Consider the following 19,531-nt stretch of genomic DNA (forward strand, 5'->3'; position numbering starts at 1 on the left):
ATCTCTTCTGGTCTTTGGTGGTGAAACACACACACACACACACACACACACACACACACCAAAAACAAACAAAACCCAGAAACAAAACAAAACCACTACCTCATGCCGAATCAGCAATGCCAGCTGTGGTGGTTTGAATACAAATGGCCCCCATGGGCTCACAGATGCAGTGGGACTGCTGGAAAGGATTAGAAAGATTAGAAGGTGTGGCCTTGGAGGAAGTGTGTCACTCAGAGAGGAATTTACAGTTTCAAAAGCCTACACCAGGTCCAGCTTCTCTCTCTGTCTCTCTCCTTGCAGATCAAAATGTAACCACCAATCCAGTGTCACACCCATCCCACCATGATAATAATGGACTAAGCTTCTAAAACTATAAGACAGCCCCAATTAAACGCTTGCTTTTCCAAGCATTGCCTTGGTCCTGGTGTCTCTTCACAGTGATAGAATGGTAACCAAGACACCAGCAACACCGTTTTGGCCCTTTTCTCCACTTTATAGGATGTATATTAAAATTCTGTGTCAGTTTTATTGCTCTACTTTATCACAGAGAGAGGGTCATGCTTTCTGAAACACTGAAGGCAACACAGGAATGTCACATCTCTTTGTATTCAAATTACTCTTTTTACTTGCTACCAAAGATGGTCTTGAGTGTGTTGGGCAAGCATCCTGCCCCTGAGCCACTCCTCATCCCTCAAGAAACATTTTTGTGTGCAAGGATGGGGCGTTTTCTGAACACATAGGTTTGCTCGCCTTCTTTCAAGCCTCCAGAACATTCCTTCAGCCGTAGACCAAGCTGGGAGCCTTGGGTGTCTATTTTTATGTTTGGTGGGATTGATTACCACAGAGAGAAAGTGGGTGAGGAAAGGCAAAGCTGGCAGGGCTCAGCTCCAGGCTCCAGGCTCAGGGCTCCAGGCCCCTAGGAGGGACAGAGGGACTTCCTGAGCTGCTGGCCATGGTGAGAAAATGGAAGGAGGCTGAAGCAGCAGAAGGTGGAGGGACTCAAGTGGAAGTGTCAAGCAGTGGCCTCATCTAGGGGACACTGGTCTGTGGAGAAGAAGAGAAAGGGGTGATTAAAGTCTTCACGTGTTTACTTTCAAATCTGTCAGCCAAGAAAGCAATCACAATATGGAGATGCTGAGTCCCCAAGACTGCCCTGCCTCCTGTCTCCCCCCACCCCAGCACTAGCCCTGCCTCCTGTCTTCCCCCCTCAGCCCTGCCTCCTGTCTTCCCCCTCAGCCCTGCCTCCTGTCTCCCCAGCCCTGCCTCCTGTCTTCCTCCCCGAGCCCTGCCTCCTGTCTCCCACCCCCTTGCCCTGCCTCCTGTCTCCCCCCACCCCAGTGGTCTGGTAATGGTTCATCCCCTCATATCCCAGTGTGGTCCCTCTTTCAGGGAGGCTTGAGTTTCTCTTAGGACACCCTTCCTGACCTCTGCATATGGAAGGAGACCTTGCAGCCAGTGTTCCTGACAAATAGCTCAGTCACAGTCTAGCTCATCTTCTGCTGTCTGATTAGGTGTGACCTGAACTTGAGTAAGCCTGTCTTGTTCCATGTGTTGTTAAATTCTCAGAACAGACATGGCTGTATGTATGTTGATCAATTAAATGCCATCCTGAATGGTGGAGCAAAAGGGCTCCATTCGAGACCCTGAGATCTGGGTCACACCCAGGCCCCCTTCCTAGCTGTGCCCCTCTCCCTCGCTGTCTCAAAGCCACATCCGTGGCACAGAGTCAGTATGTGCCTCATCATTGTGTCTCAAGGCACCATGGGAGGCCTGGCAGGGGAGCCACCTAACACAGGTCTGGCCAGAAAAGCAACATGGTGACGGCTGTTCTCATGTTGTTATTGCATCATGGACTGGATGAAAAAGGGAGGTGCCCCTTACACAGTCCCGAAGCAGCTGGAGGGCCGCTCTTACCAGCTATGTTGAAGACGAGGGACTTTTGAAGGTGGAATTTCTCCACAAATCCCAGGTATTTGCCCAGCCACATGGGATCTTCAAGAATTCTTCTTGCTGAAATTAGAGGGCTGGCAGTGAGGGTGAAGCTCTCTGAGCACTCTGATCTTCTTCTGGGTAAACAAGGAGGCAGCAGAGCCCAGGCAGCGCACAGAGCACCTGACTGTCAGTTGCCTGACACCGGTCTCCTTCTGAGGTGCAGGGCATATGTTGGGGTCAGCTGAATGGCAGTGCCATCTCCCCAGTTACCTCTCTCTGTCAGTGATTACAACAGTCCCTTTGTTGTTGCCTCTCAAAGCATGTCTGGGGCAATCAATGTGGCCCAATTGGTAGAGAATTGTAGAGAGAGTATCTTATGTCTGTATGTATGTGGCACCTGTCAGAAATAAATCTGATGGTCTATGGCTTAGGCAGGAAATGGGAGGTGTAACATCTGGGAGGCAGAAAGAATTCTAGAATAGAAACAGCTGAAAGATTCGCCCAGGGAAGATGTGTCAAGATGGATGCATAGGCAACCAGCCATGTGGTACAATGTAGGTTAAATTAAATAGGATATTTCAAGTCATGATCTAGACAGAGAAGAGCCTAGCTATATGGCCAAGGTATTTGTAAATATATTGTGAGTCTGAGTCTTATTTCTGGGATCAGGAAGGAAGAAGCAGATCTAACTTCTATAGAGAACACGCCCAGTATGATTTCTATTCCTAACACAGAAGAAAGGAAAAGGGGACAGAGACAGGTCTGGTTCTAGCACAGGTAATGTCACTCTAACAAACAAGTGAGGCCTGTGTCCTTGCCAAGGAGACCCCAGAGAGCCCAACCTCACCCCTGCACTGACATCTGCACTACCCCACTCCTCATCCTTCTCAGAGCTCAAGGCTCTTGCCTAGCCTCAGTGTCATCCAGAACCCTGGCTGTGGCCAACCCCACGTACCTCCAGTCTTTAAGCTGCAACAGCTGCTTGGCACCTCCTCATAAGCCCCTCCTCCCCGATACTGTCCTTTGGGGGAACCTGAAAGGACCCAGTTTCTACTAATCCCAACCCCCAGCACAGCAGCACACTGTGACACCAGACATTTGGTGCTTGTGAGGTGAACGAGAGAGTGAATGAGTGTGAGAGTGTGTTGTGCCAGACAGTGGAATGCCTGCTTGAAGCTTAGAGCTGCCCACGCCCTCAGTACAGCCACTGTGAGACTCCCCTTCCAGACAGAAAGTCTCTGGTCAGATGAGGGAATGACCAAAACCTACCTACAGGACCCAGACACAGAAGTCAGTGCTGGGGAGAGCTGTTACTTACCCAGAAGTGCCCACAGGTTGACAACCTCATTGTCTTGAACACGTACATAAAGAATGAGGGTGTCATAGTCAGTGCTGACAAAATGGATGTGCAATCTGCTCCCATTAACTGCGGAGAACAAGGTGTGACATATAATGCCTCTGCCTTTGTCCCCAGGACTCCACCTCCCCGTAGTAAACATGATATTACTCAAAGGATGTGTAGCCTGCCCAAAGCTGGCAGCTTCTCCAGATGTTTGCCTCTGTGAAGGATACCTGGCTCCTGAGCTGGACCTCCCTCTTCCACAGGGGACTCAGGTTTCCTATGAAGTACTCACAGGTTCCTTGGTACTGGCCTTGGAACCCAGTTGGGTGGACGGTAACATTAAATCCTGTGCACAGCCCCTCTCCTCTAGAAAGAAGAGACATTTATATATACCTCTGCCTGAGAGTGTAGCTGGCTCAGGACCCAGAGAAACATTGGCTGTGATCTGTCTGAGAGCCCTGAATACCTCCCCAAGGTCCTCAGCTCCCAATGTTTGGGAGCAGCCTTTATTAGAGCTAGAGAGATGGAGAGAGAGGGTGGTAGCCACAGGTGCTGCTCACTGGAAGTAGTGGAATGGGGTCTGATTCACAGTTGCATGGACCCAGACTTCCCAGAAGATGCTGAGCCCAGACTGTTCTTTGAAAGTTGGGTGTTGGGATCAGGACTCTGACCTGTTTGTCTGTGGCTTCTCCTGCTTTATACAGACATGGTCCGTGTTTCCTGGGGCCCAGCCTGTTCGTGAACTCATTATATAGCTAAGGATGACCTTAAATTCCATATCATCCTGCTTCTACTTCACAAATCTGGGATTGAAGATATGTGCCACTAAGCTCAGGTAACTTCATGACTCAGATAGCAAGAATTGCACATAAAAGAAGCAGACTTGAGGTTCCTCCATGGCCTGAGGCAGGGTCACATGGTCTGCACCAAAGGGCATGTCAGTCAGGCTAGGCAGCTGACTGTGTGCCTTTTCTGCCAGCTCTTTCTCTTAAGTCTTGGGTCCTGCATTTTGCAAGCCATAGCCTTCAGCCAAGGGGCAGAAGACCACTGTCCCTCTGGCCACCAGTGCTTACTAACCCCTCAGGGCTCTGAGCATGAGATAAGAGTTACTACGTAGACAGACTCACTTCTCATACAGCACAAAGTCCACATCCCCACTGCTTCTGGTCCAAATGGAGTGGAGAGAAAGTCTCAGGGGGTCAGTGGTCAAGACCAGGTTCCTGAGGCTAGAGGCCAGCTGGATGGTAAACCAACGTCCTTCTACCTGTAGGGGTGTGGGCATGGGGATCAGAGAGACAGCCAATTCTGAGCTTCCAGTCTCAATGTACAGACAATATGCCTCTAGGCCCAGTCAGTAGGTGAGCACAGGTTCCCAGAATGTATACTGGCCAACCCCATCCCCCAATATCAGTGAATTTCTAGAGGTCCCAGGGCAGAGGACAAGCTGTGGCTTCCTATGTAGAAACACTCATCTCCACTTTCCTCTAGCTTTCCTTCCCTCTCTGTCCCCTTCCTCAGTGCCCTCCCCCACCCTTTCATCCCCCCCTTACCTCTGCTCCTCAGAGTCATCATGGCTTGGAATTGTTCCCACTAACCCTCCCAGCCTGGTGCTATCCCCAGTTCTCACTGATTATGAGCACCAAGATGCAGGGATGGATAAGCAGAGGCTGACAGGAGACCAGACATACTTTGTACTTACTACATGTCATCCTAGCTGTGACTCTGCTTCCATAGCCAAGACTCTACAGATGTTGAGACTGCTCTCAGATCATAAGATTCAATTACCCAGAAAAGGACCCCAGATAATGCTCCCTGTGTCTGCCAGAGCTCCTGAAGGCCATGCTGCCTAAGCCTCTGCTCCCAGATGGAACATACCCTCAGTGTGACCCTGCACCCCATCCTTATCCCAGCACTGAGTCGGCCTGGCCATGACACTTACCTTATGTGCATCAAAGTCTAGCTGCACTGGCACCTCTTCTAGATTCTTCTGGGCCAGGTCTGTATTGAAGGCCAAAACCAGCACCCACACCCTCACCAGTGCCATGGCACCTGGGGCCAAGAGCAGTGGGACCCAGTGGCTCTCCATCTCTGAGAACACCCTAAGTAGCCCTCTTTCCCTAAGCAGTTGCTGGCCAGCCTAGGTGACCTCCAAACCCTGCACATTCCAGTCTTCCCTAGGACTGACACAGAGCCGAGTGCCACTCAAGTTAGTGAGGCAAAAACATGGTGAGCCTGTTGGGGCAGCTTAACCACATTTGGAGTCTGTCCTACGAGCCCAGGGAGAGGCTAGTGGCTAGGCTACCAAAGACTGTAGGCATGTCTCTTACCACCTCAGGGTGTAGCCCCTTATCCCCAGGTCTGCCATCCTCCTGGTGTGTCCCAGCCACTGGTCACAAGAGCAGGAGTGAAAGGACCCTTCTACATCCTTGTTCACTTCACATTCAGATAGATCCTTTCTTCCCTGGATTGTGAAGGGAAGCGTGGGCACATATAGATAGTCTCTCTGGACGGCACTGGAATGTGAGTGTCTGGCCAGTGGGGGCTTTTACTGTACCTGTTTATTATGGATGTCGCTCAGCAACCTTCACTCCCAGCCTCGTGGCTACTCTGTCCCATGTGTCCAGGACAACATGGACTGTTTTAGTGTCTTCCTTTGCCTTAGAGTCAGACCCCAGGTTTGCTCACTCCTTGATGCTACTCGCTTTATATGGTCTGGTTCACTGGCACCTTTTTCAGATTCTCCTGGGCCAGGTCTATATTGAAGGCCAACAGCAACCCCCCACCAGTGTCATGGCGCCTGGGGCCAAGAGCAGTTCTCTGTAGCCACCGTTGGCCACACAAGCTGGAGGCCAGGGCAAGAGAAGAAATGAGACCAAGACAGATTTCTGATCAAGGCCCAATGTTTACTAAGAGTCTGTGCTTATAAAAGGGCGGAGGCCCATCCCCTGCCATGCAGGCTTCTTGATGCTTTGTTGCTAAGTTGTTAGCACTTAGTCTGTCAGAGCTGTTAACATTATTTATTATGTTCGCCAATTCCACAGGTTGTCAGCTAACTCAGGAATGTCTCAGGAAGACAGGTTCAGCCTCTCAGCTAGAGGCAGGTGACAGAGCAGTAGAATGAGGCTCCACCCCAGGTGGTCTCATTCACAGTGGCAGCATAGGTCTGAATCAGCCTCTCCCATCCAGCTCATGCCAAAAAGACACGTTCCTCTGCACTGTCTGCTTCTCTGGCCCTTTTCCCAGGCTCTGACCTCTTTTGTTCTGCAGGGACCTGGTTCAGGGACACTCCAGAGAGCTGCACACAGGGGCAGGCTCCATCTTTGGCTCTGATGAAGTAATAGCTGGTCATGGGTAACAAGAGGTCCAGCTTCCCATTGGTTGAGTTAGCTGACATCAACCAGCTGCTTGCCCACTCCTTAATTTCATAGTTAAGTTGACTTCTGAAGCAGGAAATGGTCACTTATCAGGAAAGGTCAGAAGCTCATACAGGGAGGGCCTGGCCTAACCTGCATATCTTTTTGTGTATGCACAGCTCCCCTGGTATTGTCTTACCCTCCACTCCTGGCCAAAATAATTAAGATTTTGAGAGACCTCATGATGTGTCCCCTGTGCCCTAGAGGACAGAACATCCCTGCCCATGGTTGATTTGGCCTTGGCTGATTCCATAATAGCTGGTCCAGGTTCTGGGAAGGGAGGCTGGTCAAAGACCATAGTGAGGTAGCAATGACACCTCTCCCAGCCCCCTTGGGCCATTCAAGTTTGCTTGCTCAGATGTACACGGATGGCTCTTCTCCAGATTTGTCCTGGAAAGCTCAACCTCAGGGATCCCAAAGTCCCTGTGGCCCCTCAGAGCCCAGCTGCTGCCCTGGACATTAGATTTCTACCTAGGGACACTTTTCCTTCCACTCCCCCCTCCCCCGACAGAAGCTAGGTGAGTGCCACCCCTCCCTGGGAGAGCACCTTCTGAGCAGAGGAGCCCTGTGGCCTTTGGGTACATCCAAGAGAGCACTGGAGGTCTTGAGCAGATACTGAGTTTATTTACTACACGAAGAAGGGTGGGTCAGTGTTGGAAGGCAGAAGCTTCAAGAGATGTGGGTCATGGAAATGTTGACTAGTGTGTGTCACATCGACCTGGGGAAGGCAGAGATGCTCTGTGAATGATCCAACAGTTACAAGAACTTGCGCAGTCTAAGGGAGCTCATGGCTCCAGACCAGTGCCCTGGAGTTTTTCCTCAGTTTCTTCCTCCTAGGGTCCAGCCTTCTTCCTACCATCACCATGTGTTCTTATCTCCTAGGCCTTCCACACCCAGGAAAAGCAATGAGGTCAACCAAGTTTGCCACCAGGGCCATAATTCCACAGGTCCCCCAACCCCTGAGCCCTTGTCCCCACCTAAGAGTGTGATTCTTAGGGTGAGGGTTTTAAGGGACCTAGGAAATCTCTTCCCACATTGTGCTGCTATGGTGGACAAGGGTTAATAGGGCCCACCCTGCTTTCTCGAGGGTGTGGAGAGGCAGTCTGGAAAGTCAGGAGACAGAACTGAGGGGAGAGCCTGGACCCAAGAGGCCCCTGGGAAGGGGAGTGCTGCTTTAGTCTGCAGAGCCATGCAAGGGTTTGTGCAGAACAGGGGTCCCGAGGAAAGAACCATGAATGAGCATGGCTGACAGATGAGTGGCCAGGAATACAGATTGCACACACGCAAGATTTGTACAGAGGTACATGTGCATGCACACCCACAAGATGCATGCAAGGTTATGTGTGTCCATACACTCCAATGCCCTGGAGATAACATGAGTCATCCTGGGCCCCCACTAATATTATCATTCAGGTTGGGCCCTGGGTGCAACACCGTTTAAAAGCCCTGGCTATTATACTGGGAAGCCATACTTTGCTGATGCTCCCAGGAAAAGTACATCCCCACTGAGAGGAAGCTGTAGGATGGGAAGCTTACGAGACAAGGAAAGGTCCACAATGTTCTCTGGTGCGATGCCTCTTCTGCGTGTGTGAACGAGATAGCGTTCCCATCCAAGCTCATCTGTGGACAGACTCCTGCCTACAGCCAACAGATTGAATGCACAGTGGAACAAAGTGGTCAGTAGGGAGGATACTTGGAGTAGGGAGAGCAGCTCCAGCCCCCGGTCTCCCCACCCTCCCACCCTCCCCACCCTCCCACCCTCCCCACCCTCCTCTCCAGCTTGAGATCCCAACATTTCCTGAAGTCTTCAGGCTGTGGGGGGAACAGCACCCACCGTGGAACTCAATTACGATGGTGGTGCCCCCTTCACTCTGGTTTTCCAAGTCCATGATGGCGAAGTTCTCAGTAACATCCACAAAAGTCAGAGAGTTTCTGCCTTGGTCTGTGACAAGCAACCAAATAGTCACAAAGTCTGCTGGGCCCATGTATGTCCTGATACTCTACACCGCTCCAGCTGGTACAGCCTGCCTCTGCCCCCAGCCTGTGTGTGTACGTGTGTGTGTGTGTGTGTGTGTGTGTCCTTACTCTGTCCCAGCCCATGTGTGTGTGTGTGTGTGTGTGTGTGTGTGTGTGTCTCCAGTCTCCACCCCCAGCCCATGTGTGTGTCCTGGTGGCCTACACTTCTCTGACTGGCACAGCCTAACTCTCCCTCCACATGTTCAGCGCACAGTAGCCAGCAGATCCAGGAGTGCAAAGTGCACCAGGCAGCCGCTCTGTTTCCTGCCTCTGTTTCTCTATCAGCCTTTCTCTTGCTCTGCTTCCCAACCCTCTCTCCTCTAGTCTCTTGAACTGGGTCTTTTTCTGGGCCAGAGAGAAGGGAGGGCATATTCAGCGAAGAGGAAGGGCTCAGCGGACTCCAACTCTGTCTTCTCCTGTTATCTGGACTGCTGCCCCTCACCCACCTACACAGCCTGAGCAACATCTGTTCCAAAGGGAAACCCTTACATAGTATTCCAAAGCCTCAGCTGAGTGAGGCTCCTGGGTCCCTTCCCCCTGCCAGCCTCCCTGCCACTGCCTGACATTTGACAATGGATCAGCTCTATGCTGGGTTTCAGGAGGATTGTGGGAAGCCCTGGGAACCGAGGGAGCACAGTTTGGAGCCACATCTTTTTTTGGATTTTGAATTTCTGAAGATATAGCTGCAAGTTCTGTGGGGTTACCATCCCTGTCCTTTCTGCTCAGTCACATCCGCCCCGCAGAAGCTGCCACAACTGCCTGAGCTACCGTGACACCCAGGGAGGGAGCAGCACCTTCCTTCACTCACACTCAAAGGTGTAGTGGCCAGGCGTGTCAGTCTCCTCTGCGATGTAGAATTCCTTCACACACTTTCCATCTTTCCTAAGAGGAAAATAGGCCTTCTGAGCCATGCCTATAGGAGCTGGGTCCTATAGAGCCACCTGGCTCTCCCAGATGGAGCCCCAGAGGCTTCCCGGCCTCTAGCGAGCAGCCCAACAGGATCAGGATCATCAAGGCCTTCTCAGAGTCTGAGCCCTGCGTTGCTGGGGATCTGGGAGGTGGTAAGGAGAATGTGACCCCATAGAACCTCCTCAGAGGTCTTGGCAGGCCAAAATACCTGTGGAAGTAGGTGACATTCAGGTTGCCATTGTCCAGGAGGACAATGTCAGTCATGAAGCATCGATAGGCACCTCCTTCCTCAATGAGAGACCGGTCAGTGGAAGCCAGCTTGAGGGTGTGCCAAGGTCCTGTTACCTGCAGACAGAGTAAGGTTTGATCCTGGCCACTGAGCCTGGAGAGCCATGCCCCTGTGGCTCACAGTGGGTTACAGCAGGAGCAGTCAGCATATCCTGCAGAGGCATAGAGTACAGGCCTCAACTCATCTCTTATATATGCTGAGAAGAAACCTTTCGGGCTACTGACTCTGCACCACTACCACCCCAACCATACAGGCCAGCACAGTATACCCATTGGCCATGGAGAATACTGTTAGAATGTGGTGGCCCTCTGTTCTCTAGATCTCTAACGAGCGGTGGCGTCCTCTAGCATATGAGAGCCTAGCATATCTGTTCAGTAAACATAATAGGGGACCTGCTTTACCTGCCTATCCTATTGGGTCCAGGCTTCTCCTGGGCCTGGCCAGCTGTAGTGGGGCTTTAAAGAGGCTCACACTACAGGGGACCTGATAGAGTGTCTCTGAGTCCCTGGCTTCAAGTAGAATGCCACTCCTTCGGTCCCCGTTGCTGTGAGTTGCCGTCAAAATTTTGTAAGGTGATAGAGACCTGGGAAAAATAACTGGAGATGAGGGGTACCTCCTTGCCTTATCCAGGGACCCCAGAGCATCACCTGCTCAGGGTGGAAGTCCTGCAGGGCCCAGGTCAGGCCCAGCCCCACACTCAGCAGCAGTAGAAGCTTCATTCCTCTGCTGTGTCTTCTTGGCATGAGCACTCACAATGTGGATGCACAGAGGCTCCAACTGGCTGTATACATACTGTTGCAAAGCAGGAAGTCCCTCACTTCTGCCCCACCCATAGGAGCCAACATGTTTGGAAGAACATGGAGTTCAGGGGAAGATGATGTCAGGCCAGGACTGGGACACTATTTAGCTTGGCTTCTGGACTGAGGTGCCTTAGTGGGTAAGCCTGGGACACTTTAGATGTGACATTTCATTGGCCTGGAGAGATAGTCAAGGGCCAAGCCCTGAAGTCTCAACAAGTGAAGACTAGGCAGGGTGTCATGTTCTTCTGGGAAGAGGCCATGGCTTCACAGGACTCTTGAGACCAAAACCCTGAAGCTGAGCTGCCATGGGGCATAAGGCCTGCACGTCTGCCTATGGGGTTTGGCCTCTAACCTGAGTGGCTGACTATTGCCTTGTGACTCTATGTGGATATTGGCCACTCTGTGGGGTGGTGGTGGAGCAGCTGAGTCTATACTTAGAGGGGGGTTCAGTCTTGTGGCAGCCTTACTGTCAACTTTAAGCTATAGACTAACTCTCTTAGCAAGATGCTGCAGGCTCTTATGAGGTGCTGTGGAGTACATAGGTCAGGAATCCAGGCACAAGCAAGGCTGAGCTATGGGACGGACACCTCTCAGGGTACCCTCTGCCCTTCCCATGTGTCCACGGAAGCCCTGTATTGCCAGGCCTTTCCTACCCTCCAGTAGCCTTTGCCCCAGCTCCAGTGTTGGACGGGAAGCCAGGCTGTTCAGCCAGCAAGACTAAAAGGATTATGTCTCTAAAGGTCAGAGAATTAATCACACATGAAGAAGGGGTTGGCAAGGAGAACTGAGCGCTTAGTTTCCAGATTGCAGGCCTTAGTCCTCCTTAGATGACAGAAAGGCCAAGGTAGGCCAGGGCCACTCCGGGGTTCTCAGTGGAAGGCCCACTGTGCTCCATGATGAAGCTGGGAGCTCCAGCTGGGTGGTTGCTCTGACTGGGGCTTCCTGTCACTCAGATCCGGTGGTATATGTGTGTGTACGTGCGTGTGTGCATGTCCACGAGCTTGCAGTTGTATACATCATGAGCAAGTGCACATGTGCATATGTGTGCAGTATGCTTGTGAACCTGTGTGCCAACACCTATAAGTGTGCTTGCATGTGAGGATGAGCATGGATGTCTGTGTGGACACACATGTATACATGCCAACACTTTTCTGCTGGTGAGCATTGCCTCTGTCATGAAATTCATGTTTCTTGGGATGTTGTAGAGATTCCCACAATCACCCCGGGACACCATGGGCCTCTTCTTAGATAAGCCCTGCAGTGTCTACCAAAGTACTCTGGAGGCCTGGCAGAGCTGAGCACAGTCTGGGGCTAATGCTGTCTCTAGGAAGAGAGTAGAGATCTTTAGGTTGGACTCATTGAGACAGAAGCCAGCAAAAGAGGCATGGGGTAAGGTGAAGCTGTGACATCATGAAGGACCTATGTGAGGACAGATGTCACTCTTCAAACCCTAGATACCAACAAGGAGCTTCCAGGCAGGAGTGCTGTGACAGGGACCATGTTCATCTAATTGTTGAATGCAGGACACCCAAGATCTGAATGAATAAGTTCCACAATGGGCAATGTCCATCACAAACATGGTGTCGGCCCCGTCTGGCCCAAGATATGGTATTAGTGTTTTGTCTAAGCTCTGCCCCACAGTGACCTGGCAATGGCCAGGTATGCCTGGCTCACTATAAAAGGGGCTGCCTGTTCCTTCTACTTTCTCCTGCTCTTGCCTTCTTGTCCCTGTTCTGGTCCTTCACCCCTTTCCCCTCTTTCCCCATTCCCTTCCCCCATCTCTTTCCACGTGCTCATGGCTGGCCTCTACTCCTCTATTCCTCTACTCTCTCTCTCTCTCTCTCTCTCTCTGCCTTTCTCTGCCTCTACTACCCTCTTAACTCCCCTCCCCATGCCCTGAATAAACTCTATTCTATACTATACCATCATGTGGCTGGTCCCTCAGGGGGAAGGAATGTCTCAGCATGGGCCTGCTGAGATACCCCCTTTCCCCATATCTGACTACACCTCCACGAAACAGATCTTCTCTCTCTTTATTTTTTTATAAACACAACACATGGGTCTGGCCCCTGTGGGGGATGGCAGTTGATGAGGGCCATGAAGTTCATCTGGGGGTGCCCACACAGCTTCGCTTGACAGGATCTGGGCTGTATTCACTTCCTGCTTCGGGGTGAGGTGAGATGAGGTGAAGGGTCAGAAGTCCTCAGGGATGGCCATGCATAGGCAAGGATCTGGGTCTAGCAAGTACTGCCAAGTTTGTCCCCAAGGTAAGAAATGTCATTTCGTAAGATCACAAATGCAGGCTAGGCTAGGTCCTTGCGTCTATTTGTCCAAGACAGTGAGATGCTCTGGGCCTCCTCACACAGCACCATTAGCCTCTCTATCCTGTGGCTACAAGGGGGTGTCTAAACCCATTTCCCAGCCATGGGTCATTATGTGCCCCCCTCTCATATGTCTGAACCTGAAGTTACATTCAAATCCCCCATAGAGAACACTGAAAGGCCAACTCATGGGAATGCCTTGACCTTGAGCCCAGCACACAGGCCATCATCAGAACCCCCTCCCACTGCCTGCCTTTCAGAGACAGAATGATCCCACCCACAGCCAGATGTGGGCCCTGATGCTCAGATGGAATTCCCATTCTCTTTCTTTATAATTTTAAAAACGATCTTATTTATTTTTATTTTATGTGCATTGGTGTTGTGCCCGCATGTATGTCTGTGTGAGGGTGTCAGAACCCCTGGAAATAGGGTTACAGACAGATATGAGCTGTCATGTGGGGGCTGGGAATTGAGCACTGGTCCTCTGGCAGAGCAGTCAGAGTTCTTCACTGCTAAGTTACTTCTCCAGGCCTGACTTCCATTCTTGTAGCTCAAAAACGTCTTATGTCTGAGGGTCTTGGATTACACATTTGTCTTAAGGCAGCCATGGTGGACAGGTAGCTGCAGAGCTCGGAAGACATCTACTTCTCCTTGACCTCTTAACTCTGAGCTGGATCCACAATGTCATTCGCTGCACTTATCTTAGTGGGTGGCATAGTGCATCCAGAAATCTCAGGCTTAGTGACGGCAAAGACAAGCTAGAAGACACCTCTCTTAGTTCCTGGGGCTCAGAGAGTCACCTGCTGAGTGTCCTTGAGCAATGTTTTAGGTCTTGGAAAGGTTCCCTTGTAAAAGAGGATGTGTTCCTGCCAATGGTTCTGGGTCTGACCTAAGTCCTGTGGTTGGCGTGTCTCCCATGGTCCTCTTGGCTGTGAACCATACAGAGAAATGCAGGATAGGCTAAGGACAGTTGTGAAGTGTCTGAGCCCATTTTTCACATAAGAAGAGAACTCAGCCTCTATCTATAAAGTGACCATCTGGAGACAGACTAACTTAGGGGCTGCAGTATTAGCATCTAGCTGCTGCCTAGGCCATAATACCTTGCAATGGCCCGTCTCCTTTCAAGGCATCTTGTGAAGACATTACCTGTGAGTGTTTTACTAGCAAACTTTCTGGTGCCAGGATCTCTCACCAGGGTGTTGGTGACCACACAGCCTGTCCCCCTCCTGCCTAGGAATCAGAGAGGTTGGCTGCAGGCTTGGGTGAAGCCCTCCAGCCTTCTTAGAAAGGTATAAAGAACGCCCACTCTGGCTAAGTGGGCCCTGTTCTCTCTTCAGAGCCCTTGCTGCTGTCAGTCTGTTTGTCCATGGCATTGAATAAATCTTGTGACCTCGTGGAATAATTTTGGTTTTGATGTTGATTACCATATCCGAGATCCCCCCCCCCCCAGGGACACTTCTCTTTTGCAGTTGACCCTTCTTTGCAATTATAAAATCCAAGTGAAATACTTGGTTGGAAGCCAAGTGTTCCCTTTGTGATGCACTGGGTCAGCCCTGGCAACTCCACTTCCCCGTGGATATTGGATGGCTTCCTGGGAATCCTCCACATGTCTTCCTTTTATGGACTGCCAACAGAACTGGGAGATCCCTCTACTTCTGAGACAAAATTGGGAAATTTTATCTATTTCCAGAGGCTTGTAGTTTTCATTTGTATTTCCTAATTGCCTCTGATCACACGTATGTGGTGAGGCACCTATTCAGATCTCTGCTTGATACACAGACTTGTTTTGAGATAACTTTATCATTCAAGGAGGGCTCAGTGAGATGGCTCAATGGATAAAGGTATGTGCTTTGTGAGCCTGGTGACCTGAGTTCAATATCTACAAGCCACATAAAGGTGAGAGAATCAACTCTATTGTTGTCCTCTGACCTCCACATATGCACCGAGGCATGCACACCTTACATACACATATACTCAATAATAAATTAACTAATATTAAACGTAATCAGGGAAGAATTGTGACGAGCAGAGATGTTTGCATTTCTTCCAGGGTTCATATCCTATATGAGCACAGTGCAGAGACTCTGTCACCTGCTTTTGGCTGGAAGCCTGTTCAGAAGGGGTCACTGTAACAGAGAGTAATCTTTGAGGTCACAAGATGTATTTAATGTCATGGTCAGACAAACAGACAGACAACAACCTGATGAGGGCTTTGAGGAAAGGAGATTGGGGCTTACTTGGCAGTCTCTTCATAAAACTCTGGAACAAAACGATACACAGGATGTGTGGCCATCGATAGACCATCCTTTGTTGTAAATTTCCACCCCAGATAAGATGTACCCGAAAGTCTGTTAAGCTAGGGAATTGCTGACTGTCTCAGCAGGCAGCCTGTTGTTATCTGTGAAAAGGGAAGGGCCACTGCAGATCTTATGGTCTGAACAGCTGCGGAGACTCACATTCCATTTCTATACCACATAGCATTGCTTCTGACCAAGGACCTTAGTTCACAGTGGAAGACCTTCACCAGGAACCATGGAAAGTGTTGCTTGTTGGCTAGCTTGCACTCATCTAGCTTTCTTATATTCTCCAGGACCCCTGCTTAGGGAATGGTGCCATCCACAATGGGTGGGGCTCTCTTACCTACATCAGTTAATAACCAGAGAACCTCCTCCTAGACATGCCCACCAGACAGGCAGTTCCTCAACTAAGGATTTCCTCTTAGATAACTGTGTCAAGTCGACAGTTGAAGCTAACCAGGAAGGGACCAGGATCTCATCAAACTTTTTCTCACTGTATCTCTAGAGAGGAGACAGGAAGAAAGAAATAGAGAAGAAAGAAATGGGCAGAGAAGGAATGGCAAAGAAAGGTGCGAAAAACCAAGATGATCATGGACTGGAAGACAGAGTAGAAGCTGTGGTGGATTATGAGAAGAGATTGTGACTAAGGTGTGAGGAGGAGTCCACGGGAGAACAGGAGGATTCAGGAGGATTGTGTTTAAAACCTAAAGACAGATGCAGCATGACTCCCTTAGGCTTGCCGCTCTCTTCCCTGATCAGCAGAGGCCAGCACTGGGGGGAGATGTCCATGAAATTGTTTTGTTGTTGTTGTTGTTTGTTTGTTTTTACAACAGTGAATGTGGCCCTATCACACAAAGGAGCAGATTAATAAGTCCATCGAGAGAAATCCAGGAAGGTTCTGAGCCCTGATCAGCACTGGGCATTCACTGAAACTGAAACAGGAGAAAGGGAGGGAACGACGGGAGCAGGGAGAAGCACGCAGAGCTCGCAGCAACGGGCCTGACTTGTAGCTGTGTTTAAGTGTGTGCACGTCTTATCACCCAGGCACCTGTGCATCCATCCATTCATTCACCCAACACCAAACTATCCACCCACTTATCTCCCTTGCATCCACTCATTCACCACAGCTTCCACCCACTGATTACTCTCTCATCCACCACCTCTCCCACCCATCCATCCACCCACCCACCCACTCATCCATCCACTTAGCCACCCACCCACTCATCCATCCACTTACCCACCCATCCACCCATCCATCATCCATCCATCCATCCACTCACTCATCCATCCATCCATCCATCCATCCATCCATCCATCCATCCATCATCCGTCCGTCCGTCCGTCCATCCAATGATGGAGCAACACAGGATGGAGATTATATGACTATATGGTTACTCTGGCATTTTCTCTAATGACATTGAGAATCTGGTGTATCATCTATTACTATTTATAGCTCAAAACAGTGAAGTTCCTTCTAAACAATCTCTTTGACCTCTGAGGGTTTTAGAAAAGATTATGTAACTTGCCATAACATTACCATAAATGTGGGCTTGGAGATCCTAATCAGCACTAATGAAAATCTGCCCACACACTAGGTGGTGCCACATGGTCCTATGGAGAGTGACTGCCTGGGCACCATGTGGACCTCCTTCTCTACCAGGCAGAAGTCTGTAAAACATAAGAGAGGATGCTGGCTGACCTCCACTCACGGTTCTGTGTAGGACCATGAAAGGCAGCCTGGTTCAGCCTGGTTCAGCCTGGTTCCTGGTTGAGCTGACCCTAAGGGACAACAGGCATTTTGCCTGGTTCCCAGACACTAGGATCCTGACACGAGATCACAGCCCTCCATAGATTTGTGGCCATCAGTCACATAAGGACAATGCCCCAAGCCCTTCCACAGGTAGAGGACATGACCACAGGTCACGTAGCCTCAAGACAGATCTCCATTTTAATGAGATACCTAAAGGTCTGGAGGGCTTAGCCAATAAACTCCCCTTTCCAGACATTCCTCCCTGCAAAAGGTATTTAACCTCAGGCTCACCCTGAGAAGTGTGGTATAGTTTTACTCACCCACTTTCCACCAAAACAATAAATGCCTTAAAACCATGGACTGCCTCTTTTCATCTGGATCTGCCATGGGGAGCAATGGAGAAGGTCTTTTCCTAAAGAGCTGGCCATCTAATCTCCCACAGAAGGCCTTTCAGTGCTCCCAGTCATGGCCTCCACCAAGCCAAGCCACTGGCTGAACAAGCCAAGGACTCTCCTCCCCGAGGGACCCAGCCAGAGCTCTCCCCTCTTTTCCTCTTCAGCCCTGGGCTAGATCCAACCCTCGGGCCCCAACTCTGTTCTCAGCTCTTCTGCAACATCCAGCGGCACTTGGGTGCCCAAGAGCCTGAGAAGCAGATGCCTGGGCCTCTCTGCAAGTCTGGAGATGCCTGAACCAGCTCCAGCTGTCCCTGGGACCTCAGATTGTGCTCCCCCCACCCCCAGAGCGGTGTCCCATAGCCCGACACCCTCCCAGAGGCAGCATGAATGGTAAGCTCACTCAAAATTCCCAAGTCCTGCTTCTCCGAGTGGCCCACTCCTGTGGCAGGGTGAATGCAGGATCCCCTTAACCCTAAGGCTCTGATCACCAGGGTCTGACCTCAGCACAGCCCACTGTCAGAGTCTCACCTCTTCTGAGGTGGCCTGTTCTTGCTCATGTTCCCCTGACCCTCCTTAGAATGGGCTGTAGCTCTGCAGCTAGCAGGAACCCACACGTGCTCTTCATGGCCACTCCGCTCTCTGGCCTTCTGAGTGTGTTTAACTCATGAAGGAGGCTTTGGGGCAGCATCCCACCCTCCCTCACACACACAGAAGCTCTAGCCGCCTGCATGGGAGGCCTGACATCAGTTTTCATTGGACCTCATGATTAGACAGATTTAATCTGTAGAACTCTTGTCAGAGGGGGAAATGCCATCAGTGTGGGAAGTGTTGCTTCAGGACCAGGACCAAGAGCTGCTGCACTCCTGCCTACGACACGCCCAGGCCCTGTTCCCCCAGAAACAGAGTCCCTGCAACAGGCCATCTTACCAGACCTTCCAACTCCAGGCGTGGCACTCAGGCCCTTTCCTTGATGAGGGGCAGCATTCTATATCTATCCACATATGTGGCCATGTGAGTGTATATGTATGTCTGTGTACATGTGTGCCCACACCTATGCATCAGTATGCTCACAAGAGTATGTGTACACAGGCCATCTATGTCAAATTTCTGGAAATTGCCATAAAGCTGGTGTTTTCGAAACAAAGGTTGATTGTCCTACACTTCAGTGGTGACCCCTGCCAATGGAAGACACTGAAGCACAACTTCCTCAGGGAAGCCACAAAACTGTGTGAACCCCAGAAGTCTGTATTAGAGGCCTGCTGTGTTGTCCAGAGGCCTCGGGATGCTGGTAATCCCCTCCAGTGACAGCGTACCTGGGACTGCAGAGGTTTGGGCAGGAGGGTCCACAGATTTAAAAGAAATGGCTGGATTCACACCATCCTCCCCATGGGAAAGGAGGGGGAGAGAGGGGGGAGAAAGAGAGAGGGAGAGGGAGGGAGAGAAGGAGGGAGGGAGAGGGACAGAGACAGACAGACAGACAGACTGACTGACTGACTTGGGCCCTAGCTGACCCCTCAGGCCACCCAGAGCAAAGTCTCAGAATGACCTGAGAAATAGCATTGAACGGCATAGGAATGTTCTAGCAAGGTTGCTCCTGGAGCCGATTCCTTCCCCACAGCCCCTATGTTTCTCCAGCTTGCAGAGAGAGATCCCAACAGTGTCCCTTACCCATGGAAACAAATTCTCAGTGTCCTACTGTCTGTCCTGCTGGGCCTGGGAACCTAGTCCCAGGCCTGTGCCCTGGTCTCATTCCTACCATAGTCCCCAGGTGGTCCCCACCTGTACAGGGCTCTGTTGGTGTTCACCTGTGGCTTGGAGTCCCACCCTGTCATTGTAGGCTTCCTCCTCATCTCATTGATGGTTTAAAAGCTGGGCTTTGGGGTGACATACCTACAGAAGTATCTCAGGGATGGGGGCCTGGCACAGTCTCCAACTTCTATGCCTACCCCAAGAAAGGCTGGGAGCTTCCATCTCTCCTAAACACTTCCCAACCATCCTCCTCTCAGTAGATCACAGGGGGGACAAATGAGGCCATTAAGGGCCACAAGCACAGGCAGAGTCACCAGG

General features: G+C 50.8%; 2 protein-coding genes across 2 annotated transcripts; both read right to left on the bottom strand.

Annotated features, from left to right (window-relative positions):
- Window positions 1–1,012: 1,012 nt before the first annotated feature.
- LOC110308860 (lipocalin 1-like) lies at window positions 1,013–5,375 on the bottom strand. Its single transcript, XM_085828604.1, has 6 exons — window positions 5,214–5,375; window positions 4,402–4,538; window positions 3,567–3,640; window positions 3,251–3,358; window positions 1,915–2,010; window positions 1,013–1,044 (listed from the first exon to the last, which is right to left on the bottom strand). The coding sequence occupies exons 1-6, from the start codon at window positions 5,358–5,360 to the stop codon at window positions 1,013–1,015; spliced, it is 594 nt and encodes a 197-aa protein (XP_085684730.1). The 5' UTR covers window positions 5,361–5,375.
- Window positions 5,376–7,278: 1,903 nt separating this feature from the next.
- LOC110290543 (major urinary protein 1-like) lies at window positions 7,279–10,644 on the bottom strand. The gene is made up of 6 exons (XM_021157100.2): window positions 10,549–10,644; window positions 9,821–9,957; window positions 9,512–9,585; window positions 8,522–8,629; window positions 8,224–8,325; window positions 7,279–7,405 (listed from the first exon to the last, which is right to left on the bottom strand). The coding sequence occupies exons 1-6, from the start codon at window positions 10,642–10,644 to the stop codon at window positions 7,386–7,388; spliced, it is 537 nt and encodes a 178-aa protein (XP_021012759.1). The 3' UTR covers window positions 7,279–7,385.
- Between the last annotated feature and the right edge of the window lie 8,887 nt (window positions 10,645–19,531).

Source organism: Mus caroli, unplaced genomic scaffold, assembly GCF_978045245.1.
Source record: "Mus caroli unplaced genomic scaffold, Mus_caroli_1 scaffold_2, whole genome shotgun sequence".
Taxonomy (NCBI): domain Eukaryota; kingdom Metazoa; phylum Chordata; class Mammalia; order Rodentia; family Muridae; genus Mus; species Mus caroli.

Excerpts from the sequence above, each read along its gene's own strand:
- LOC110308860 (XM_085828604.1), bottom strand. The coding sequence starts at position 5,360 with ATGGAGAGCCACTGGGTCCCACTGCTCTTGGCCCCAGGTGCCATGGCA. Across the intron at positions 4,539-5,213 it reads TAGACTTTGATGCACATAAG|GTAGAAGGACGTTGGTTTAC; the intron begins GTAAGTGTCATG and ends ACACCCCTACAG. Across the intron at positions 3,359-3,566 it reads AGGCCAGTACCAAGGAACCT|TTAATGGGAGCAGATTGCAC; the intron begins GTGAGTACTTCA and ends TGTTCTCCGCAG.
- LOC110290543 (XM_021157100.2), bottom strand. The coding sequence starts at position 10,644 with ATGCCAAGAAGACACAGCAGAGGAATGAAGCTTCTACTGCTGCTGAGT. Across the intron at positions 9,958-10,548 it reads AGGACTTCCACCCTGAGCAG|GTAACAGGACCTTGGCACAC; the intron begins GTGATGCTCTGG and ends CTCTGTCTGCAG. Across the intron at positions 9,586-9,820 it reads AATGTCACCTACTTCCACAG|GAAAGATGGAAAGTGTGTGA; the intron begins GTATTTTGGCCT and ends TTTTCCTCTTAG.